Below are 27,488 nucleotides of genomic sequence, written 5' to 3'. Positions count from 1 at the left end.
CACTAATAAAATATAAAACTCGAAAATGTTTTCTATCGATATACATTTTTACAATCGATATTTGCAGGTAACATCATGTATTATAATGGGATAAGTTTGGGATAGTTACCTACCTACGAATGGCTTTAGTTCGGGTATAAGAATTGCTGTGGGGTTTGTTTTAGAATATTTAATATTTATGTATTGAGGTTTTCTTTTCTTCACAGGCAATATGCCACTAACACCAGGTGGACGACAGCGAAATTATAGAGAACAATTCGAATACTACTATCTACTTATTTTCTTTTAAAAGTGCTTCGTTATATACTGACCCTAATAATTCGTCTCTGTTACTTTTCCGTTATAACAATATAGCTTTCCTATCTGTTTCATATCTGTTTTTTACAATTTTTTTGAAAACGACCCAGCTACTTGTGCAATTTCAGTTTAACTATCACGAGCTACTGTAAAATGCTATGAAGGCAATTCATTTTCTTAGTACTGAAAGGCTAAGAATTACCTAGATGCTATATTGATGATGCATTTTTTGTGCAACAACTAATCATTTTTATGGCACCTAAACTGTACCTATCCTTTGTCCCGTTTGTGCTGTAGTCTAGACTTATTTTATTTTTTAAATGCATCGAATGAAACTATTGACAAATGCGTCCCATTTTGACAGTTTCTCAGCTGTGCAAACAAACTACAACAACAAAAGTGACAAAAAAAGAGAACAAACTAATTGTGTGTGGACAGCTAATCTAAGTTATTACACCGCTTGTCTACACATTTGATACGCTTGTTCCGTCAATTTGTTCGCCAATAATCTGTCAGTAATGTTACGTGTTTTATGTATCGGTGATAAAATTGAATTGTTCGAGATGGCTAATAAACTATAGCGTTTCTTTGTCTGTTATGTTCCTGTTTGACACTTGGACATTGGTGTCGTCGTTTGTTTGTGACACTGCAATTAGCGTATCCTAGTTTGCAAATGACTTTGCGAATTCTTTGTTAAGATTGAAATTGGGCAGTTGGAATACTAATGAGGAGATCAGCATATCAATATTTTGTGACATGTAGGAGAGCTATGGTGTCCAAGTAGATATTATTAGTATTTTTTCAATTTTTAATTTATTGAGGGGACATGCTCGCAACTTATGTATTCTGAATTTCAAACCACTCATCTAATGTTTCATGGACAGGGTGATTCGTACTTATAAATATTCAATAACTTTGAACAATATAACATTAAACAAGATATAATATTATCTTCCCTATGCAGGTAATGCACCATGCACGCTAAACTGTCGTCCGATGGGGCAGCAGTTCTACGCGTCCCTGTCACTCGTAGCTGATGGTACCCCGTGCACGAGGCAAGGCTTCCGCGCTATATGTGTGCAAGGGACTTGCAAGGTAAGATCCTTTAAGAAAACGAATTGTATGAAACGGTATAAATAATGTAAAATGGTAAGATAAAATAAATTAAAATTAATCTCTCTCTTAAGTTTGGAATGTTTTGATGGGGTTCGCTAGCCTCAACATCAAAATTGACTCCAAATATTATGTTTAAATTTTGCGAAACTATCCTGTTAAGCTAATCGCATTAAACTGATCGAGTTTTAGTTTTCGTAATCCTAAGAGACCTTTTATTTTCTAAATACACGTTGAGTCCTTTTAGACTTATAGTTGTCCCATTAATGCAAATTGTTCGACCAATTTTCTCATATTGGCAAGCAGACCACGTTTTGTTAAAATGTCTACTTAGGTCGGCGGAGACATGAGTGTAAAGCCTGCAATTATCTAGTTTGGTCCTAGTACATAAGAATAGACTACTTTCAAGTTTTCGTGGTACCAGTTGAGGTGACTGGACATATTTCAATGAGATAGGAGACATACATGCACTAGAGTAATACATGCATAGGTACGCTGGGAGTTGTTATCCTAGTTTGTGACCACTATCTGTTCCAGAAATATCTGAAGCCCTCTATGTTTAGGCATGAATGCCCACTGGTACCATCTGATTATTGCGCCATGATATTTTTCTTTCCAAATAACCCAACCTTCGCTGGCATTCTTTTGGTTGAGCTATTCTTTGAAGTTTTATCTACGGCCTACGGTCACGGACAAACCATGATCAGTAACAACTATATTTAGGTTTTGACGTCATACCGAACAGAGTATGGTTTGTTTTGTTCCGCTCAGTTTGTCATTAGGCATCCTATTCGGATATAAACACGGCATTGTAAGGTGCATTTAGAACTGTGACGTAAGCCCTGGGAATACTAGAAACGCCAATTTCGCAGACTATGTAACATTTTGTGTGTTCGGCACACATGCGAGGTATTATTCGCGCGCGCAATAAAGCTAGATGAATTGTCTATTGAATATTGAGCGGGTACCGTCTGCTCCCGGTGCTCTATAAACTATTCAATCGTTGCAACACTGCGGTACAAGGACGGTGGCGCCGTAATCGTAAATTATTTAGTGTATTGTTTATTACGTGATAATGACGTGTGGCGGTTGTTCATTGTGGTAGTTTACATGTAGCACTTTGCCCCCCTTTTGTTGTCAAGGCGCTGAAAACAAAACGCTCGCGATATTCACGCAAGCTTTTGCACTTACGAGACAGACAACTTGATCGCGACTATTTACGACTCGATATAAACAGCTTTTATAAACTCTGCATTCAACTTTTTAGATAGCGGGATTTTATATAATCTGCTTAGACATAAAAATTAGCGAAGTTGAAAACATTGTTGACCTTTTCACGAAAAAGGTTTCGATGGCCGACACAATAGACTTGAAAATTGCTTACTGACGCCACAGAGAGAGGTGATAAAAAATAAAGAGATACTTAAATAAAATATCTACTATTAGCACCTTTAGTTGCATGATCAATAACTTTAACTTAAATGATTGCGTAGTGAAGTAGTTAGTTGTGCTTCGTGCGTGTATGAATGAACTCGAGAGCTTTATTCGTGGTTCAATACGCAATTGGCAGTCATTAACTAAATAGCAATTAATCCGCTTTATGAGTTCAGTTATATTTTATAACATTATAAACTACGGTAATGGTGAAATTGTTGATTAAGATTTGTTATAATGGCTATTGAATTTATTGATCTCAATCATTCGCTTCTAATTAATTGGCGGTATTGTCTTTTGTTGAGAACTACATATTTAAAGGAATGGGTTGGTCAATTTATGCAATACTTAAAGGTTTATAGGAACAAAGAATTTATTTGACATTTAGACCTTAAAATAAAAGGCTTACCGAACTATTGTTTTAAAATCTTTGTTCCAAATCTCATTGACACCTACATTAAAATGGAAACAACGACCACCTATTAAGACTTTAACCAGATTATTTTCTTCCAACTGTAGGTGCTCCATTTTGCCCTTTTTTTCTTGTGCTGGTTCACGTATGATCTGGTGGTCTAGAGAAACTTACTACGTCGGTATAGTGAGTGACGGAAGCCGGCGGCGCCAGTCGGTATGCGTGTGATCAGTGATTACCCACCGCCGCGGGCCACGCGACAGTTTCCTATTCCGACACGCTTGTGTACATAAACTGGGCAAAATATACCTATTAGGAAAATTGCTGTAAAAGCTTTTGAAATAATCACTTTATTACTACATGTATTTATGTCAGAAGTTTGATCTAGGACTCCTGGAACTCTGAGCGTGCTAAATGATAATATGCTCTTAAATTAAATGTCTTAATACGGTAAAGAGATCTATTTAGTACCTAAATGTGGTTCTGAAATAAAGTTGTAAGACATAATTTGGAATGAGAAGGAAATTGCCTATACAAATCATGACTATTCTTATGACTCAGCTTCTTCCATCTTAATAGCTTTATCTTTTATAACTAAATTAAATTATATTCCAGCTTATAATGTCGCCATCATTATGAACATAATAGGGCAACTAAAGTAATATCCGCGTAACAATAGGCTTCCGGACGGTGGCGTCTAAACATCTTAAAATTAATAATGTTCGCGATAATGCTTCTATTTATAGTAATGTAGATAAAAGCTTTACAAATAGCACAATTTACTTTGGTTATAACGAACCATTGAGACACCTACACGCAAACAATAAGGTTAACAGGACTTTATATAGAATATGTGCAGAATATTCGCAGCAAGGAAATCCCGGCATTCCATCCCCTTTTACGTCGAGAGCCCGAGGTCCGAGCCGCTGTGACATGAATCCAATACCCTAGACGAGCCACTACAGGCTAATTAATCCCACAAGGCATTACTTTGACACTTTGCAAATGGTGCGTCTGAACATTTGTATATTTCGCTTTAATTACCGGCCGGTAACCGTCACTCATTCCCAACATTTAGCCCCAAGATAACACTTGTATGTAATAGATATATAATTGCCGTGCCTCTGACAGCTATTCCTAGAAACCTGCTATTTAAGTAATCCAAATGAGCAAACTTATAATCTGTTATTTATTTGCGGTAATGTTAATATTATGAGCAGTTTATGATATTGTACCATATTTAATACTTAAACGCTGACAGTGTTAAACGTTCAATTAAAACAGCAGTTAATACTAGTTGGTTGACTCAATCTTAAATTCTTATTAAATTGAAGTATACTTCGCTAACATAAGTCTCAAGTTACTCAACTCGCTTTGTGAATTTCTGTAGTGGATTGATGGACGCGTGTCTTCGCATTTCCTTTTCCCGGAGATATTATCGTCATGTTGAAATACACCGTTTTGCGCGAATAGAACATATTGCGGTTTGTCTTCCCTACTAAAATTATATACTTACTGTTGCAATAATAATTGACTTATCAAGAGCCGCCGAGGAAGTTCAATTAATCTTTGACAGTTCCATTGAAAATTGAAGTTAATTGATGAGAACATATTCATTATCATTAGCCTGATATTGCTGGATTAGACAAGACTATGATATAGTTAACTACAACGCAATGGACGGCAATAGAAATCTGTTCACGACTTTTATGATAAAATCTGAATTATCGAACTCTATCTCACTGTATACGCATATAAATAAACTGAACTATGAAATATGCTTACCATTCCACTAACCCAGAAACTATGTCAATGACTGAATTAGCCATTTTATGATTCACTATAAATAACAATATAAATGTTGTATTCCGTTAGTGGTAGGTATGGTTCCCTTTACCTAGCTGTTATTGATGACTTATCATTTGACTGTGCGGATCAATATTGATAGAATTTTTAAAAGTGCTTCTAAGTGTTTCTTTTATTAATGTGCCATTTCATTCATCTGGCGGTGTAAATAAGTAGAGATAAAAGTTGTGTTTCAATCAGCCTTGTGATTTCTCAATAAATATCTTTACAAGGTGACAATAATTGGCGTCGAATCCTAGATAATCGAGAAATTGGTGTTCATGAACTCCACTAGTTTTATGTGACAACAGACAAGGGGGTAAAGTACCGTTAAATACGTTAGTTGTTCATACGTAAGAATATAAATTTATGCTCATGATGGCTCCGAATTGATCCTTTAACAGTTACACGTAAAATAATTCTTATATGACATGAAATTAGATTGAACAATATATGTAGTCAATAAAGTTACAAGCGCCGTAATAGGCGGTCTATTTGATGAAGTTTCGAGCACTTGCTTTTATGATGGATGTACAGACAACTGTACAGGTTTAATTTTATTTTATATACATAATTACTGTCGCGGCGCGCGTCAGCACTTTTGTATGACTATTTAAACTGTAGCATTAGCATTTTATATCACTGCACCTTATCATTTTGTATCAATATACTATCGTCACAGAAGTTTGTGTTATTTTATCATTTCTACACGATCTTCCTGTCTATATCAACGAGAAGCAGTCAACCTATCAACTATCATCCAAGTGTAGGCGCTTACAACCCCTACATTTTATGGTCCTTCGAGCCGGATACTCTGGATCAAGTATCATTATCAAATTGTGTTCTGAAGATTTCTGGTATCGATAGCGAATCGGTCTGCTGGCCTCCCACAAGCGGGTCTCACCAGTTAGATTGAGAAGGCGCATATATCGTGCTGGAGATTACTAGAACAACAAACATTTATCAAGAATTTATCATCGTCCGCATCAGGATAACCTTATATCAAATTCAGGTATTTATCCTTTTTATCAATTATCATGGAGAGCATCCAATCCGTGTTCGAACGTCAGAGCAACCTTACCAAGGAAATTGAGAGAATCAATAGCAATTTCCGGAAGGACAGTTTGAGCAGGAGGACACCTGAATATCTTATCAATCGTCTAGCCTCGCTAGACAAATGTTGGAAGGAGTTTGAAGATAATCATATCAAGCTGCTGGAGTTTGAAGACGATCAATACGAATACTTCTCCAAAGGGATTTATGGGTACATGAAGGATTACTATATCAGAACCAAGGACATGATCTCTTCATACAAGGAGACCAAGGTTCCGGCATTTTCCCTACCCACTTTTGAAGAATATTCCTATCAAGGGGATGACCTGCTTGGCCAGCAGGATACCAATTTCCGAGCATTAGAACGACTGATGAATCGAATCAGCATTCAAGACCTGGAAGAGAAATGGGAACTTCAAGATGAACTGAAGAGCCTTCAACATCTCTGGAAGGTTATAGACACTATTCACCTCCGTCTCGATAATCAATTAAAAGGCAGCAACGATGCATATGAAGCCAGGTTTCTGCAAATTGAAGAGCGCTACCTCACTATCAAACGAGAGCTGAACAGAAAGTTAAACTCTACTGCACACCTGGAGCAGGCCACACCTAAATTAGAAGTACCTACATTTTCGGAAAATACACGCAGTGGCCGACCTTCTTCGATTTGTTTATGGAAACAATTCATAACAACAAATGTATCACGAAGGCGCAGAAAATGCAGCATCTGAAAGGAAAGGTCAAGGGTGAAGCAGAAGGTTTAATCCAGCATCTCAACATATCAGCAGAGAACTACGAGACGGCATGGGAGATCCTTACCCATCGCTATAACAATCCACAGATACTGTTTTCAACACAGATGGATATCTTCCTTAATCAACCGCTGATCACTAAGCATTCATCCTATCATGCATACAAGAAGTTGCACGATACGACGACACAGTGTGTTAACAGCATTCGGAACCTAGGCATTGACATCACAACCTGGGACCCAATATTAGTTCATCTACTATCAAAGAAGCTGGACGAAGAAACGCGTACTGACTTTATGGAGTCGCGTATGTCGCCACGAGATCTTACATCATATACAGAGTTCCTGCAGTTCCTTGAAAACAAGTTCATGGCTCGAGAGCCCGTAGGCAAGAAGGAGAAACCTACAACATCAGATTCATACAAGCCGAGCTCATGTCATCAAAGGCCTCAAAATCATAACAATTTCTCGAAGAATGCATCGCTTTACAAGAAATATCAATATCAGTCAAATGCTACATACAAGAGGTCTTGTCCAGTATGTAAGGCGCCTCATGATTTGTTTCTATGCAAACGCTTCCTCGCGCAATCATCGGATGCGAAATTGAGGACAATTTCAAAACATGAAATTTGTCGTAATTGCCTTTACAAGCATTATGACAAAAAATGCATTTCAACAAGAAAGTGCAAGGAATGCAACGGTGATCATAATTCAATAATGCATGACGCATTTTCTACACGAGGTGACCTACTGGAACAAACGCAAACGCAGCAGTCTACAACTTCATCAGAATTACCTTCCACATCTCAAAATAATCGCAATGTTAACTACGTAGCCAGTGAGAATGAAGAAGTTCTCCTCACTACCGTAGCATTGAACATCAAGGCTTCAGATGGAAGCATTGTGAGATTCAGAGCTCTACTGGATCAGGGATCGCAAATATCCCTTATATCAGAAAATGCCGCCCAATTATTAGGGTTGAAGAGGCAATTTTATCAAGCAGCCGTATCAGGCATAGGATCGACACAAAAACAAAGCAAAGGCTTAGTGTCCCTTGATTGCGTATCAATTTACGATGACTATCATTTTACAACAGAGGCTCTAGTTGTATCACGAGTTATTAATAACTTGCCTAATGCATCGTTTAGGAAACAAACTTGGCCTCATTTATCACACACAAGACTGGCTGATCCCGAATACAACATTTCAAAACCAATTGATTTGCTGTTGGATGCCAGCGTCTATTCAGATATTATCATGAGTGGTCTTATCAAAGGACCAGCTCAAGCTCCTATCGCTCAGCAAACAAAACTTGGGTGGATATTATCAGGCAATGTGAAGACGTTTGCATGCCACGTTGTCGTCAATGATGTCGACAGCATCTCCAAGTTCTGGGAGGTCGAAGATATTCACGAGCCTACCTTATCATTATCAGCTGAAGATCAATATTGCGAGGAGTTTTATCAATCAACCACTAGAAGATTGGAGTCCGGCCAGTATCAAGTAGCATTACCCATGAAACCTAACTACGAGCAGGAGATGGGTGCATCAAAATCTAAGGCTGTCGCTCAGTTTATTCAACAAGAAAAGAAGATGTGCAAAGATCAAGCATTAGCAGAAGGCTACCGTAAATTCATGCGCGAATATGAAGACCTAGGTCACATGCGTAAGGTCGAACAACCAAATTACACAGCATGCTACCTACCGCATCACGGCGTGCTGAAATTAGACTCTACAACAACGGCTCTACGTGTTGTATTTAACGCTTCGTCTAAAATGTCATCTGGACGTAGCTTGAACGACTTGATGTACAATGGACCTAACCTTCAACAAGACCTTCAAAATCTCATCCTACGATGGCGTCAACACAAATACGTTGTCACAGCGGATGTGGAGAAAATGTTTAGAGCGATCTCCGTGAGATCGCAAGATCAGCATCTTCAATCAATACTGTGGCGAAGTCATCCTCGTGAATCTCTTCAAGAGTATAATCTTACCACCGTGACATACGGTACAAGAGCAGCTCCGTTCTTAGCAATGAGAACACTAAAACAAATCGGCATCGATCATGCTGATAGATATCCACTAGCAGCATCTGCTTTGGAATCATCATTCTACATGGATGATTATCTGGGAGGCAGCAATGACATCGACCACGCCATGCTATTGCAACATGAATTAATATCAGTACTGAGAGAAGCTGGAATGAACCTGCGAAAATGGTCTAGCAATGAAACGCAGCTTATTGAAAACCTACAGCCAGAACAAATAAATGCTCCATTCGAGTTCAAGGACACCGAATCTCGAAAAACATTAGGCCTGCGGTGGATTTCTGCTAGTGACGTGTTTACCTTCGACACGAGAATAGAACCGCAAGCCAGCGAGAAACCGTACACAAAACGGCAATTGCTATCAGATATTTCTAAAATATTCGACCCCCTTGGCTGGTTATCACCGCTCACAATCAGAGCAAAAATATTGTTCCAGAGCACTTGGACTGCGAACCTATCATGGGATGAACAATTACCAGCAAACATATCCTTAGAGTGGGAAAGGTTGCGAAACGACCTAAGAAATATCAACATTTATAAAATACCTAGATATCTAGGTCAAATTGAAAACAACAACATTCAAATACATGCTTTTTGCGACGCCTCGGAAAAGGCTTACGCATGTGCAATTTATGTTGTAACAAATAATTATAAGGGCGAGCGCACATCGAAGTTAGTGTGTTCAAAAACAAAGGTTGCGCCTATCAATAAAACTATCACGCTACCTAGACTAGAGCTACTAGGTGCATTGTTGTTATCACAATTGATGGAGAAATTTCTTCAGACATTATCAGCGGAGCAAACAGAGATTTTCGCCTGGACCGACTCGATGGTGGTACTTGGCTGGCTACACGGAGACATATCAAAATGGAAGCAATTTGTGGCTAACCGTGTACAGAAAATTACTGGAGTAATTCCAGCATCAAATTGGCGCCACGTTAAGTCTTCTGACAATGCAGCAGACTGTGCTACGCGTGGAATGACCAACGAACATTTATCAGGAGATCGCTTGTGGTGGGAAGGGCCAGAATGGCTTGTCAAGTTTAACCCATATCATATCACCACAACCGAATATCATACTCCAACAGAAGATATCAAGAAACGCATTGTGCACACAGCCTTATGCCAGTCGAATTGGATTTTAATAACAGAATTACTCAACAAGTTTAATTCAATAACAAAGATTGTGCGAATATTGGCATGGGTGTCACGTTACATCGCTAACCTGCGCGACAAAACTTCACACGCAGCGAAAAGTGCACTGACCGGTGTTGAAATACAAGGCGCACTATATCATATTATCAAACATACACAAAGCATAGATTTTCAAGACGATCTTTATCACTTGAAGAAACAGGGCTTCGTCCGCAGCAACAGCAAGTTGTCCTGTCTACGGCCATTCTTAGATGATCACGGGATACTGAGAGTTGGTGGACGCTTGGAGCAAGCAAATATCACATACGCGGCGAAACACCCTATCATTATATCACCTGGAAGTCGCTTGGCAGAGTTACTTATTCATCAAGCTCATATCACTACGCTTCACGGCGGGCCACGACTTACCTTATCATTTATCAGGGAGAAGTATTGGCTGATCAGCGGCATCAGCAGCGTCAAGAAGTATCTGCGCTCGTGCGTGAAGTGCCGCAGATATAACCAGGAAACATATCAACAACTCATGGCTGACCTCCCGAAGCCTAGAATTACACCCTCTCGGCCCTTCACTAATGTCGGGATAGATTTCACCGGACATGTGGAGATAAAATCAAATAAGGGACGAGGTATCAAGACTACCAAAGGATACATTGCAGTATTCGTGTGCCTAGCAACCAAGGCCGTGCACATAGAATTGGTGTCTGATCTTAGCACAGCATCCTTTCTGGCAGCATTAAGAAGGATGTGTTCCAGGCGTGGAGTACCCAAGAATATCTATAGTGATAATGGGACCAATTTTGTTGGCGCTTCACGACTGCTGAATCAAGAGTACAGAGAGATAATGGCTTCAATCAATCCAAATGCGATCAACGATATCAACAACATGGAAATACTCTGGCACTTCAACGCTCCTGTGTGGCCAAACGCCGGAGGATTATGGGAAGCAGCGGTGAAAAGTCTAAAATATCATTTAAAGCGAGTGCTTGGTAATCAAAAATTAACCTTTGAGGAGTTCACCACGTTGCTGTGTCAAATAGAAGCCTGTCTCAATTCGAGACCTCTATGCGCACTCACTGAAAATCCAGAGGATACCTATCTTACACCTGGGCATTTTCTTATCGGCGGATCTTTGTTATCAAGACCACAAACACATCCTGATCATATGAGCCTGACTATACGTTGGCAATTGATTCAGGCCATGAACAAACAGTTCTGGAAAAAGTGGTCCACGGAATATCTTCAACAGCTTCAGTCCAGAACAAAATGGCGAACTGTGAGAGAAAATCTTAAACAAGACGATATCGTCCTGATCAAAGAAGATAACATGCCGCCTGGGAAGTGGGCGATGGCGCGAGTTCAAGCTCTGCATCCCGGTCAAGATGGCTGTGTCAGAGTTGTGACGTTGAAAACGTCAAATAACATCATCAAGCGTCCGGTGAACAAACTTGTCCCACTGCCAGTACAAGAAAATAATATCCCGCAGGAGCCCACTTCGAATAGTTCAGACCAGGCACCGTCCCACAGGCGTCGCAACAAGTCGAAATTCAGCATGAAGACGTTATTTACCTCAGCACTTCTTATGTTAGTGTTGATAATATCGCCTAGTATGCAGCAATCATACAATATCACGCCGCTCAACGGTCAGAGGAATATGTTTTTCGACAAAGTATCAGAGCTACAACATATCAAGGACGAGTGGAAATTGATAGTGTATTACAACATGTCTACATACTGGTCTGGATTCACCGACTTAGAAACATATGTTCGACATTTAAATCAATTATGTCAGCGTTCCTGCCTACCGCAATCAAGAATGCCGTACGGAGCTATCATATTACAACTGGAACATGAATTGAACGAACTGCAACACTATAATTCCTTACTTGTCAACCCAAACAAAAGATACAAGAGAGGACTAGTTAACGGTGTTGGTAACCTGGCTAGCTACTTGTTTGGGGTGTTGGATGACCAGTTTGCAGAGCAGTACAAACAGGATATTGAGAAAATATCCCTGAATGAAAATCATTTACAGAACCTTATCAAGAATCAAACTCTTATTATTGAATCTGAGTTCAGCGTCATCCGAAGAAATGAGGCTATAATGAATCAACAATTTACTTCCATGAACACACAAATGAAGGCCTTATTGCAAGCAGTAAACAACGTACAATCGGAATCAACGCAAGGTCTCTATTTAACGTCGTCAGCACTATCAGCATACACCGTACTATCAAACTTACGACGTGTACAACAAGGTCTCATCGACGTCATCACTGACATCTATCATGGGCACATCGATACCCACCTGTTCCCGCCTGAAGAATTGGAGGCTCAAATTAATATCATAAACCGGGAGATACAGGATGATCTCAATGTGCCACTAGACAAGTCAAGTGTCCGAATTTAATTTGAGGAAGGACTTGGTTTTATTCTTCACAGAAAACGACCTGTTGCAGTGCCTTCATCCAAGTCCAGAGAAGATATTATGTTCCATTGATAAGCCAATCTATGAAATTAGAGAAAAGCAATCTATTTGCGATATTAAAATCAATGGAATAATCACATCAGCCTGTATACAGAAACAGTCGACGTGCGAAAATAAGTGGATCAAGTTACGGCGCCCGAACGACTGGCTGTATCAATGTTGTCAGCAATGCACTGTCCGCATTTTTAGCATATGGAATACGGAAGTGAAGTCTTTATCAGGCAACGGAATTATCACTCTATGTCCAGGATGCACACTTAAGGGAGATTCTTTCAAGATTTACTCTCACAAGAACTTCATCAATCACGTGGACCATCATACCGAAGAGATGGAGCTTCCACAGATGTCTGTTGTTAACGAGATAGTCAATACCAGCATCCCCTCGATGGATACCTTTGTACCCGAGGATCATCATTCAATGTGGAGCCAGTTGAAATCAGACTTAGAGGATCTCAAGGAACAATCAACTCAAGCGCTGAGCGTCCACGACGTGCATCAGTATAGCGTGCTCTACTCGCTGGTGGCCGGAGCGATCCTCACGGGCTTTATCATACTTATCCTCTGGATCCGAAGAAGACGGACTCAGAAGCCGGCATTGGAGTCAAGATTAGAATCAGCAGCAGTACAGCTGACCACCAAGCCGCAGCCTACACCGCGAAGGATCACCGAGAGCAGATCGACTCCTAACTTGCATTCAATTAAGTTCGATATTCCTTTGAGTGATAGTTAGGTGGTGTAGTGATAATTTGTTTATAATTTATATCATGTTATTTCTTTCTTTGCGCCCTCGGCAGCATGTACAGACAACTGTACAGGTTTAATTTTATTTTATATACATAATTACTGTCGCGGCGCGCGTCAGCACTTTTGTATGACTATTTAAACTGTAGCATTAGCATTTTATATCACTGCACCTTATCATTTTGTATCAATATACTATCGTCACAGAAGTTTGTGTTATTTTATCATTTCTACACGATCTTCCTGTCTATATCAACGAGAAGCAGTCAACCTATCAACTATCATCCAAGTGTAGGCGCTTACAACCCCTACAATGGATACTTTTATATTGTGACTGGGTATTTTTTAAGGACATCTTTTTATAGTGAGTAAGTAATTCCGATCCTAAATGTAGATTCTCTTTTTTGTAACACCGTGTATATGACTCTTCGGTAGATATATCGTTCATCATGTGACCATACGACGATGTCTAAGTACATCCAAAACTATACAGCTGAAATGGGTATTAAGTATTGAGAATTGTTAACGCCTCGACATCGGATATCAAAGGACCTGAATTTTGATTCACATTTTTATGGACCCAGTATCTCCAAAAATATATTTTCGTCATTTGATATGAGACTCACGTAATAGAATGTAAAGCCACTAATAAAAGCCTTTTAAAGGTTAGATATTGAATTGAATAAAAAAAAAATCTTTTTTTTGGAAAAACCTAATAAAAATTGAAACTTTTATTAAAGATAGATGAAAGACTTGTTTATAAAAAGATACGTGTCGAGTTCACAAGCTCAATGGTGTTGATCAATTGAATAAATCATTAGATTCGGCGCAACCTTTACGAAATTGAATCTTCGAAGCTATGACGTCCGATGCATTAGTATTGAGGCGGTGACACAACGAGACACGGAAAATACAGTTTTTTTTTGTGTTTGCTAGAAAGCGAAACAAACAGGAAAAAAATGATATAGGATTTGGCTGCATCGCAAAGTTATTCATAGCTGAGACGGAAAGATTGTATATTGCAAAAACTGTGTAGGAAGAGTTAGATAAACATGTAATTCAAATTTAAACTATCATTCACAGTAATAATAATAAAGTTGAAGATTTTAATTGCTTACTTGCACGTGCTAATCTCGGCGTTTCCGGTTGAAAAAATATTTCACTATAGGCTAACTAGCATCATAAACATTATTAGCAAAATACTTACTTTCTGTATACACTTTCTGTTATTTTGTTGAAAAACGCATAAAAAAAATAATAGACATTGTTAGTTTTATACACAATTTCTGTATTTATTGTCCAGTTATCGATTGTTTCTAAAGAATAGCATTGTTTACGTACATATAACAGAGTTGATCGATAATAATATTTGTATAGTTGGTGCGTGATTTGTCTCGTGAGACAGATATTTGGCATATGTGTGAGTGTTCTCGGTATGAGACGGGCGGCCGGCCACTCTGTCAGTTTGTCGGATTTCCACGTATGAATGCGCGGGAGACGCGTGCTTTACGCGCCAGTAGTGCACGGCGCCGCGACTTACCCGCTGCGCATACGCATACCGGGAAAACTCGTGCATGGTTCATTTTATATTTATTTATTAAATTAAAAGTTTTAGAAAATTAATCGTAAAAAAGTGCCGTTGTTTCCTAAGTAAAAGTGCGGTTTGGTATAGTTATTTTTTTTGTTTATGTTATTGTGCAACGAAATGCATTTTTTTCATGACATATTGGTTTGTTGGTTACATTTTGTAACTTAGACAATAATTGTGTGTTTTATCAATCTCAATAAAATTTTAATATTTATTGCCAAGCTTAATATTAAAAACAAACATGTTTATTTGTTGGCGCACCGAAGCGAGCTTTCACAAATGCATCCGTCCGCATTAGCGTTTGATTTGAAGCGAATAATTTAATTTCCGTTAAAATCTCTTATCGTTCACAATTATAATATTCTCCGTTAAGTGATGTAACCATCGGTCAATGACAATCCGATGTTAATTTGATGGCTGTCAAAGTTTGTTGTCGAGTGGACTGCAACTGGTCGGAAAGTCCCGTTCGCTGCGGATGCTTACTCTAATTTATTTATTTATTTATTTATTTATTTATATAAAGGAAGACTAACAGCTAATACAATATGTAAAAATACATGCATTTGCAACATACAGCCAATTACAAGTCTTCACTGATACACTACACAATAAGTTTAACTTAAGAAAATAGCAGTACCTACCTAAAATTTAACTTCTAACTTAACTTTTAACTTCTTATTCTTCCTAATATATATAGTATAATTATATTTTAGAAAATCTTTAACTACCCTTATAATCAACAAAAAAAATCTCGGCTTAGCAACCTTCTGACTGATACTAAGTTTGCGTTAAAAATATCAATGTCGTGTGTTTTGCAAACCAAATTTAAGGTCTTACTTGCTCGCCATAAGAAATCTTATCAGCTGTTCTCATGTAACAAACGAATTTTAAAGGACAAGATAAATTAAAGCTAAGTATGCAGTAAAATTGTTCTTAAGCTAACCGGTAATGGTTTCGAAGACGATTGTAGCTAATTTTCGTGAGTCGTGCGGTGTGTTGGTTGTAACATGAAACTGCACTAAATGCAATCTATCTTTCCATTTGGCGGCTATTTATTTACGACTTCCTGTTTTCTACTATGTTTTGTTTTGGCAAGTGAAGTTCGTGGTTCAATTGAGTATTTTATAAAAGGACTTTTATGTTAGTAGAAGAATATTCGGAAAAGGTAAGAGTACCTATAGTTATTGCGATAGTTTAATGGCACCCAACAACTATTGAAATTCGTACCATATCAAGTAAACATAATTTTTCTCGGAAAATGGTGGATTTGCAATAAAATTTTGTTAACTAATCTTGCTGCCTGATATTTATATACTTACTTTTTTATTCAGAAATAAGTAAAATATATTTTTAGATACCTAATCTTATTATATTAGTGCTTGGTGTTTTGGCATTATAATTTCCCTAATAACCAAGAAGCTAATAGATCGAAAGGAATCCCTTTGATTCGGACACAATTAACAGTAGCACATTAATTAGAGCGGCGACAGTGCGTTGATCTCGGCGTCTGATCGACAATAATTTTTGGCCGCGTCATCCGCAACACTGCTTGTGTTAATTTTTCATTAAGAAATTATTAAAAGACCGCTATAAAAGCTTCATCAGTGATCAACGAATTGGGGTTACTACAAGGTCGATTAACATCTGCCTTAGGGCTGCCAAAGCACTGAAACATGAAACGTACTTGCGCTAATTAGTGTCTTGTATTTTCTCAAGTGAAGTGCCTGTTGCTAATTAAAGTCGCCTCAAGAGGTCGTATACAATCGTTTAGCGTCACATTTCCTACAGACTGTAAGATGTTGGGTCTGTTAACGTAAAGCTAGGCTATGCTCTCGCAATTTCATTGAATAATTAGGCGAAAGTGTACATTTGTCCTGACAACCCTAGTGGGGACGTCGGTTACCTCCTTATAGATAGAGGACATCTTTATTTCGGGCTTATTGCCATTCATCATCATTGTTATTCTCTGAAATTTGTAATGGGGCTGCTATTAACATGTCAATAGTACTTTGCTTTATGTTCTGTGACCACAGTTTATTGATGGTCATGAACAATTGTTATGGGTCTGACATTAACCTAAAAGTCTGTGATTTTCATGCTAGAGAAGAGCCCATGGACCTAAAAACTGGGTCATTGCAAAGTTCACGAAATCACAAACTACCTACTAGTCTAAATAAACAAACAGAAGTTTTGAACGAAAACCTCAACTAATAAAAATGACATCTGTAAATTCAGAAGTCCTTTGTAGCTTATGTAGGACAGGAGTGGTTTGCGTCCAGTACCTAACAATCTGCGTGGTTTTACGACTACTGGAAACCACATATCACCATTTTATGGATTACTGTAATCCAGGTGTTCACAGTACCAGGCTTAGCAATTAAATTCGTAGAAACTAGTGTTAGAAGATCATCGCCGCGTATAATTTAGTTAATATGACATTCTTGAACATTTATAACAAATTAAACGTTTTATATGCCTTTGACAGGGTGCTTAGCTTGCGTGTCAAAAGGTCCATGTATATAAAGGATGCGTTTAATAATGATCTTTTGACGTGCAATTTAAGGTGTATACTTACGCCGAAATTGTATAATTTCCTGCGGATGTAACGTAACTGTAACTGCTTTGTTTGTTTGTTTAATTATTGTCTTAAAAAATGCCTTGTTTACTCAATGATTAGTAAATATATCGGGCTTATCCTGTTGTATATTACTTTCGTTAACACTCAAATTTCGAAGCATCCTGTGTAATGTCAACTGATGACGATGGCCGTCGAATCTGAGGATGCATCCATTACTTGTAATGTTTAGTGTCTGGACGTCCGCCAATGTTGACATGGTGTTAATCGCGATTGTTTATTCACTGTAAACGTAAATTACATATACCTACATGTGTTAGGTAGTAAAATTCAACGGCTTTCACGACAATTTCATTCTGGCAGACATGTGTCACAATAGTCACAATGTTATTGGGGATTGACTGCGCTATTGTTTACTGGCCCGAAGCCCGAGAAGTGGATTACTGCCCAGTCCTAAACGCAAATTGAAGACTGTCTTCGTAGCGCGGTATAATTTGTATGCGGTCCTGTAAGGAGATCTGTAGCATAATTTTGTTAATAGTTTTCTAATAGTTATTTTGGTTAATATTAATTCAATAATGATAACAACCGGGGTGTAGAGGCTCACAGTATTATAGTATTGTCAAACGCAATCTGTCGTCAATATGCAAGCAGAAAACATATTAAAGTCAATATATTTTATGTAATAGGTGTGGTCTTGTCAAACAGTTTCTAGTTCTGAAACGAAATAACATGATATTTATTATACAGAATTGATAACTAATAAATCGTTTGTTAATTTAATTTATTAGTTAAAATATACATCGGTACCTTTTGGTGAAGGTTTATGGTGGTTCGACCATAAAAATATGATAAATGGGCAATGTTACCTCGACAGGTTTAATAACTTTGTCATTCCTCAATAGATATATGAAGTTTTCTATATCTAGGGTCATACAGATTAGTTCAATTCAAAAGTTTAAATGGTAAAAATGCCCATTTATCTTAACTATCTGGGGTCCAAAAATTTTATGGTGGCCGCGTCAGCTCGACAAATATCATTATAACAATAATTGAAATATTTAGTGGCGACACGCGACCAAATCGGGGTTAAATAGGACACTGGCCCATTAGATTTATGACCCTAAAACATGTCACAGACAATAAAAAGTTAAACTGATGCAAAACAAAAAAATATTGTAAGTGTGCGAGTTAGGGTGGCGTTCAATTATGTGGCTAATTTGTTACATTTGACGATGAAAACCAGTTTGTAAGTCTCAAATACGAAAATGTAATTTAGTTTTAGAGTGAGTTTAAATTGTGTGTTTAAAATGGACGTTGCGGCGACAAAACGCTCTGAAATAATTTAAAGTTTTGTCGTGTTTAAATAGTACAAGTTCTATTGACATGGTAATTTCGCGCTGCAATTCGAATTGAACGGTTATTTTCTCACACTAGAAAAATAAGTCTGAGTGTTTGCTCCATTGGAATGTATCTATGCACCCACGATACAGGAAAATTGCCAAAACATTAACAGAACTGACATCCAATTCATCTTAACGTTATCCTATTACACGGATGATTCAGATTAATAAAGAATATTTACTGCAACGATGAACTCACATGTTGCTCATAGACAAAATTACATCATGTGTTCAGCAGCAAAAACGTATTAAATCTTTATCCAAGGTCAGTTAAGTGCATTCTTCTTGCCTACTGACGCAACAACACTTGTTGCAGATATAACCTGAAAACATGATTCATTCTAGGAAATCTAAATACTGTATTAGTGCTAAGTGCCTAAACGCTATTAGCATTAATCAATAGACAATCATTGGCAGCAGCTGGTTGACGTTGTGACTCTATTGCAATTTTCGTTACGAATGTCATGTGGTTTCAACGAAGTGCTACTTGCTTTTGATTTGGTAAATTGCATATTTAATGGCTTCAGTTTTATTGTATTGACATTGAGTAGTGTTTTGTATGCATTTATTTTTTAGAAGCGCCTGTCTATTTTCATTCATGTCATTTACGCTCAAGGCGTCAAGAAAGTGGTTGATATTAAAGCTTTTGTCAATATCTTACTAAGCTATACAATTGTAACAATTGGATAAAATATGTAGACACTAGAGCTGGTTTAGACAAAGCCTAGCTTTCTCAGCTTATGTAAATCAACACTCCATATCGCACGTCATCAAAGAAAGTAAACTCGAACAGCTTGCAAGTGCAACAAGGTGTGCAATGCAACATTAGATTTGATAGATGGCATCGGTAAGCGAGAGACCGTTCTGTAGCATTTAGTATAAAATGCACGTTGTTAGCTGTTACCTTCATGAAAGGCGGCGCGAAAGCTTGGCGTCTCGCCACTGGCTTCTATACGATCCCTGCGATACAGGTTTAATATGTACCGTGCTCTGTATGCATGGGAAACTTTTAAAACTCGGCCACTTGCACTACCGACTCACCTATAAAACAGGAATAACATTAACCTCAATTAAATTGTCATAGAGGTCCAATATTTTCCCATACATCAAAGAAACCTTCAGTTTCACTTATTTGGGTAGAAAAAATACCTTATTTACATACAAAGGGTCCTCATTAATATGTATCGTACCACTCTGTATGATTCATACATGTAAATTGCAGTTGCGAAAAATAATTTAATTCGTGACGGCGATATCACTTTGTACCCTTAACGCAGCCGGAATGCGCAGTAGTTGACTTTACCAGTGCCACTACACAATTATACTTACCTACACAAAGTAAATAAATTAAAAAGTAATCTCTTTGTAGACATTTAATTGAATGTGGTAGTGAGTAAAAACTATGTTGTTGTGCATCTTAATATCCATGTAAAACGATGCGTGTATCCTATAATCAAGATAGGGCACAGAAGTAATCCGGCCATCTCAACCGTACACCAATAAGTGCCACGCAAAGGCAATAACACTATTTCTAGATTTTCTAGTTGCCTTCACCACAGTTGCTTACCAGTAATCGTATTTAGATTGTATCTGCTAATAATCTCCTCTTCTAAATACAATCTATGCTAAAGATCAAAATTGTCTCTCAGTGTTCTTCGGATAAATATAAACGTGAATAAAATTCATGAATGTAAATGTTTCATGAATATAATGGTATTATCTTGAAATACAGGAAAATGCACAATCCGACTTATGCAAATATAAAATACAGAGTTATGACGAATGCAAATAAGTAATAATGTTGAAGCGAATGCAGGGCGCTCAGGCGGATCTCGCTCAAAGCTATCGTATAAAGATATCAACGTGGATTTGGTTAATACTCGTTTAAATTCAATTCATTTCACGTAACGAGATCAAAGCGACCGTTAGTCTTGCCGACGCGTACAACTAACAATAAAGTAATCATTACCACGACCGCCGATAATAATTACTTTATTTAAATATCTCGGAGACTTTTGGCTAGTCTCCCCGCGGTTTAACCTTCATGGATATTAATTTAATTTATGACGCGAATTGTTATGTTCCATTTATTTTACGTATGTTTTGCTTTACTAAATATTTCAAAGCTACCAGTTTATTTAAATTTGGACCTTTTATACCCCGTCACAAGCAAGATAATCCCGGTTTAAGTGGAAAATAAAGTGTAACACTGAGAACTTTGTTTGTAGAGCTTTATTATCCAAATAATTATATTATTATGACTGATTCAAATGACTAGATGTTTTACGACTGTAGGTATAAACAGTAACGTTGACACACATCTGTAATTTTACTACTCATAAAATTATAAAGCCGTTCAATTTTAATTATCGAATAATATGTTAAATGTTACACTTCTAACAAACCATATGTCAAATGAAAATTATGCATCGAACCGTTTGTTATTCAGCAAATTAATCTAGTTTTGAATTTCAACATGTGTCATTGAAAATGATAGACATCTATCAAGCGTGTCAGAAAGATCATCCGCGTGTGAATATCAGTGCTATCTAATAAGTTATCTACTGCACACTTTGGCGGCAACATGCTGTCTACTTCCGGCCTAGTTTTTGTACTCCTCGCGCTTGTAAGTATACCGTTTACCTACATATTTTTTGTTTACTAACTTAATACTACACTCGAGTTACGCAAAATTAATAGATTAGCAGTAAAGCAAGTACTTAAAGCCATATATCATGATGGATTACCTTAATTAGCGTTAACAAACACAGTAATATGACAGCCCGCTAGCTGCCGCTGCTCCGATGTTTATTACATTTGTGAGTAAACTTTATAAATGATCCAGTTCAATGAGCAAGTCGACGAGTCCAGATATAATCAGTGCAGTCCAAGAAAGGAGGTTGGTGTATTAATTGATTTATAAGAACACATTACGGCCAATTAAAGTTTTCTGACCAATTACATAGACAGTTTATGGTCTCGCCGCTTTTATTATGTAAAGTTGTGAACCGACGTTATTTGACTTGTCACATTCTGTGGCATCGCGCATTTGTTCAGTGAGAAAAGTCAAGATCGCTACACCCACGCTTCATTAGTCAAACTACTGTGAATCTACAGCGTTTACATTGCGTTTATGTGTAATTAATCCCACTCCGCTGTTACTGAACAATGCTAAACGTTATTTTATAACTTTTTAAACCAACAGGCGTACTTTGCCGCGCAGATGTTGTCTGTACGGGTCAATTGTTTGTCGCAGTTAAGCAACTTGTTCAGTAATCAGTGAGGCGCATAAAACACAGTTCAAAGCCAACTGTTACCGCTCACTGACAGGTGATTCGTTAACTCGCGCTTAATCCTAATTAATAGACTATTAGTGGACGTTTTCAATTACCACTTCGAATGATTTATAATAACCATACACTAACTATTTGCTGATTAATGTCCGTGGTATTATTGGGATCACATTAATAAATAGGATTAATGTTTTCAAAACCTATTAATTATTTAACAATGTTTCTAGAAATTAAAATAACATGAGTTGTCAAAATACTGTGGAATGTGACTATTTTTGAATTTCAATATATTTTATTATGTAAAACTTCAGTTTATTATCTCATTAGTAAGCATCGGGCGCTCTCATTTATTAACCCTTTTACGGTCGTCCGCAAATTATTAGCGCTTGGTGACGCTTTGTCATACGTTGGTATTTTTAAACGTCCATTTTGTTTCCTATAAAAACATTAACGACGAATAAAATACAAACGAACCTTTTACGGAGATCCTTGAATATGTCATTATGGAGGGTGTCCGTTTTGTTACCAAATTATCTGGGACAAAGACTTAGTAGGCAATAAATGTCATTAGTGGTGGACCTTTCATGTAGCATTAACATAAACTTGAAAGCTCAATTGCCTTGAATTTGGTCAAGTTTGGGAGCAGGCCAACGTATAAGAAAGTAACGTAGGCGGAAACAGATACGCCAAATTATATTGTTGCTCATCCAGATAATTTTCAATCCATTTAAAAGAACATAAATATTAATTGGACAGTATGATTTCAAATCATTGTTTCATAGGTATCGTTTCTGAATTGTTTATGATTTCGTCACTTAACAATACAATTTAAACATTTGCATACACCGTAGCGTGTGCTCTAAATAATAATATTCAACGCGATTGCATACGCGCAAGTGTATTACAAAGTAAATAACTTAATATTATCTTTATCTGAAATATTTGCATAATGCTTCATATTCTTGTAACGAAGGAAACATAATTAAGCTCTATAAACGTGTGTGAAGCTACAAATAGAGGAACATTGATTCGCATATGATCCTCTTACATGTTAAAATGTTAATAAAGACAGTTTGTTCGTAAGTGGTTTGACGCATTTAGGCATATTATAGGTCTTGGCGTGAAACGAGGACTTTGCGTAAATACACACCGGAGTATGAGGTCCAATAAGTAGGATAGCACTCGTTTAAGTGAGGAATTTATTGCCTTTTGTTTTATATTGTTTTTGTATCAAAGTGTTTACTATTTCTTCCACCCGTGTGTTGGTTTAGGGCTGAACTTTTACGGGGTTATAATTGTGATAGTTATATAATTACATCTAAGTATATATATTGTACAATGTGCCATACGTTTCTTAACTCGGGATGCGTCCATAAATAAAATTAAAAGTAGTGTTATTGAGAAACTCTTCAAATCAAAATGATTAATAAACCAATCAGTTTAAACATTTTGGTACGAGCAACATTTCAATTGATCAATAGGAACGTGTTTCCACTATGATAAGATAGTATCCGTCACTACAATATTTTCATCCTACTCAGACTTTCCAATCGGCTCGTTAGAATTCCTAATCAACATCGTAAATCGTACTTTGTTAGCGTACAATGTATGTATGAGAAGAAATTGAGTGTTGTGGACAACGCTGAACAATACATCGTAGAGAGAGCCATTACGATCATAAGTCCATTGTGTAACGATTGTCCTCACTGGGTATCTCGGTCTACAACTAACAAGTAAATTACTACATGTTTCACTTATCGAGATTAGGAGCTCATCCATTCTAAATAGATGACCCTCTAATATCGATTCATGTTAATGTAGTTTAACTTTAGAATTAGAAGTTGTGGTTTGAGGTGGGAAGCGATTTAAATATAGCACTTTAAAATAGACGATATGCCCAGCTTCTAATCGATATGGTTTCATCCAAATACTAATTTATTACATCACATCTCTGAAATGTAATCCAGGCTGATGACGGTCAGGGAGACGTCATTTGCGACTTAAACTGTCGCTGAATACTGAGCTGCACGTTTTGGATAAACCTTTCATTGGACTCATGACAGGTCGCAAAAGATTATGTAGTCCTGGAACGGAAACCGTCTAACAAAACAGGTCTCCGCTCATTTATTTTGATAATCTTCCTACCCGAAAGGAGTTGGTTCCTGAACATGGATGGATCTTTAGAATGAAAAAGGAGCTTATCAATGAAGAGCAGGGTTCTCTGGTATTCTTAAGTAATTGGTCTGGTTTGGATTTTGGGTTTAAGGAATTGGTCCATTGTCTGATTTGTTAATGTTGTTGTGTAGGCGGTGGGTCGCGAGGGCGTGCTGTCGTCGGCGTGGTCGCGCGAGCTGCGCTGCGGACGGCGCCTGGTGTCGGGGCTGTTCTCGCGGCCGCGGCTGCCGCTCGGCTACTCCTACGTCGCCACCGTGCCGCGCGGAGCCTGCAGACTCAACGTCACCGAGATCGTGCCCAATGACAATTATATAGGTTTGTTTATACATCAATGTAACTACAGAATTTCAAGAACTATGTGAAATCAACTTGCTTGAAGGTGCTTTTATTTCTTTCAAATGAAGACTAGAAACATCCAATTCCTTCGCGTAATTGTGGCATCAAGATGAAGGGCGTACGCCACGCCTTTCATCCTTACGGTAGGTCATGATAGCTACGTGACTGTGCGAACAGGTGCGAATGTACCTGTCAGCTTTAAATCGGCCGTCTGGTCATGTTGGTAAAAATTTAAATGCTGATGAATTAAGGTAACCTCTTTGCCAGAAGTTTTATTTATCGTTCTACAATACTTAATGAATAGTCCTTTGATAAAGCCTAATGGGCCGAGAACGTGAGGTTGGTCACTTATCAATCAGCATTGTACACGAAGTGGACTGTAAATCATTTGAGTCTGCTATACATACCAACGCCCACTTTGTTTTGTGCCAATGATATGAATACAGCTTTGCCTCGGCTTTTAATGTGATGCGGAATCGTTGACAGGTAGTTTACAATACGTCGCTCTCGGTAATTAATGTGTACAGACTATTGAACGCCTGTTGTTAAACATCTGTGGGAAGCAATGTAAATAGAGCCGTGGATTATAAATTGATTGTCGATCAAATCAAAGGTAATGGTGCAAACATACTCAGTACTGAATGGATCTTTGACATGGATGTACTTACAGCTTTGAAGATAACCAACGGGTCGTACATAATGAACGGCGAGTTCGCGGTGTCGGCGCCGGGTACGTACGAGGCGGCGGGCGCGCGCTTCCACTACGCGCGCGACGGCTCGCGCGACGCAGTGTTCGCGCACGGACCCATACACCATCCCATCGATATCATGGTATATTTATCCACCATCCTCTCAATTCGCGATCTAAGTAACACATATTATGGGATTTACGAATTACTAAGATCGTAGCATATGGCAAACACACTGTCGCGATAAATTGTTTGATAAATCTATTACGAGCGAATCGAAAAGAAATGAATGTAATATTTATTTTCAGATACTTTATACGCAACCAAATCCTAGTATAAAATATGAATATTTCACGGAATCTCTACCAGGTGAAGTGGAGAGTGAAGCTGTTACGAAAACTGATTTGGTTGGCGTAACACCGGCCACGTTTACTGCAACTCATTTTCGACGACATCACAGTTATGAAATGCATTCGAGAAAAAGTATAGGTGGACCAAGGCAGCCAGAAATAAGCATTAACCCTGAAGATGCTAACGCGGATGAGATTATCGTCGGCAACAGAAAGTTTATGTGGAAGATAATGTCTTACACACAATGTACGAGAACCTGCGGAGGTGGTATCCAAGTAGGTGTCAATTTGCAGAGGCTATCACATCCTTAGGAATTTAAGTCAAATTTTGTACAAGCCATAAAACACTCTAGACACAGTAACTTTGGCCTACATGCTGCCAATCGGACAATGAGGCGTCTAGTCAGTCTGACCGATAAATACCTAATTGAAATCAATCTGTACCAATGCTTTATTGCTAGCACAGTTAGACGTCGGACCGTATTTCGGGACAATTGGTAATGTGATGCTATTTTTTCTTTGAACCTTCATAATTTCAAAGATCTTATAAATATTTCTTAGTATTACCTACTCTAGGTTGATTAGAAATGCTTTGAACACTGAACACTGTTCTGCACTCCTCTCTAGAAAGATGGCAAATAACATTTTTATAAAAAACTATTTTGGACTGATACACAAATTCTCTTCAGCTGGGTAAGTATCGTTGCGTGGAGGCCAATCCCAGTAAGCGCGAGGTTGCTTCAACACACTGCGCGGGTCCCACTCCTCCCCCGAGTCGTCGCAAATGTGGGACCAATGCCTGTCCCCCTCGCTGGCGGGCTGCGGCCTGGACTGTATGTCCGCGATGTGGACCCGCTACCAGGACCAGAATCGTCGGCTGCGTACAGGATCATGCTAAAGGCATTACTAAGGTACATACAAGTAGATTGTCTAAAACTTCAAATTTTATATTAGAAGTGGAACTTTTGGAGGATCTAAACCAAAATCCTTCATTTTTAGATCAGTGATCAAAAATGTCCTCTGCCGAAGCCATCGACATCGGAGAGTTGTGTGATTCCTGACTGTAACGTGCAAGTTGGTGGTGAAGTGAGGCAGATCACATCCAAGCGCGTGATCAAACCGAGAGACCACACCGACGCCTTCAAAGAAGGACCAGTGTATACGGTCATTGTCAATAATACCGTACAAGATGTTGGACCAGCTTATTCCTTCAGTGCATCTACTGCCGGCTGGATATATACTGACTGGTCGGAGGTAAGTAGAGTATTTTATTTATTTATTTAACAGTCTATGTACACACACAGAATACAGACAAGAAGACAAATCGAACAGATAGTACAAAGGCACAGCTTATTTCATAAGAAATCTCTTCCAGCTCGCCCGTTATGAGAGAGTTAGAATAGAAAGAGTTGCACATAGAGTGCGTAGAAAGAAAAGAAGCTATAACTAAAATAGAGTAATCACTAACTTAACCTAAATATATGTAGGTATATAAAATATATATCAAAATATATATATGTATAAAAATATATAAATACTATAAGCATCTATGATGATTTATTTTACAATTATATATATGAAAACTTATTTAATGACATTACAGGATTTTGCATCCTATAAAAACTATATGCTTAATATGAATAAAGTCCATCGTAACAAAAATTAGAAAGCTGAAGCTGTAGTAAAATATTAAGTTGTAAAAACTTTTATTTTAAAATTTAACGTGTTAACCAGTTTCATTG

General features: G+C 37.9%; 1 protein-coding gene across 2 annotated transcripts in view; it reads left to right on the top strand.

Annotated features, from left to right (window-relative positions):
- Window positions 1–27,488, top strand: part of LOC110370587 (thrombospondin type-1 domain-containing protein 4) — a 59,608-nt gene that overhangs the window by 25,058 nt on the left and 7,062 nt on the right. For both annotated transcript variants that reach the window (XM_064038081.1, XM_021326464.3), the window contains exons 7-12: window positions 1,262–1,392; window positions 24,503–24,686; window positions 25,378–25,538; window positions 25,705–26,022; window positions 26,436–26,657; window positions 26,746–27,000. In XM_064038081.1, coding sequence (XP_063894151.1) covers window positions 1,262–1,392; window positions 24,503–24,686; window positions 25,378–25,538; window positions 25,705–26,022; window positions 26,436–26,657; window positions 26,746–27,000 — 1,271 coding nt within the window. The remainder of the gene's footprint in view (window positions 1–1,261; window positions 1,393–24,502; window positions 24,687–25,377; window positions 25,539–25,704; window positions 26,023–26,435; window positions 26,658–26,745; window positions 27,001–27,488) is intronic.

The sequence above is a fragment of the Helicoverpa armigera genome, chromosome 15, assembly GCF_030705265.1.
Source record: "Helicoverpa armigera isolate CAAS_96S chromosome 15, ASM3070526v1, whole genome shotgun sequence".
NCBI classification, from domain to species: domain Eukaryota; kingdom Metazoa; phylum Arthropoda; class Insecta; order Lepidoptera; family Noctuidae; genus Helicoverpa; species Helicoverpa armigera.
Note: the sequence above shows the minus strand (reverse complement) of the source record. Positions and strands in the feature narration are given on the sequence as shown.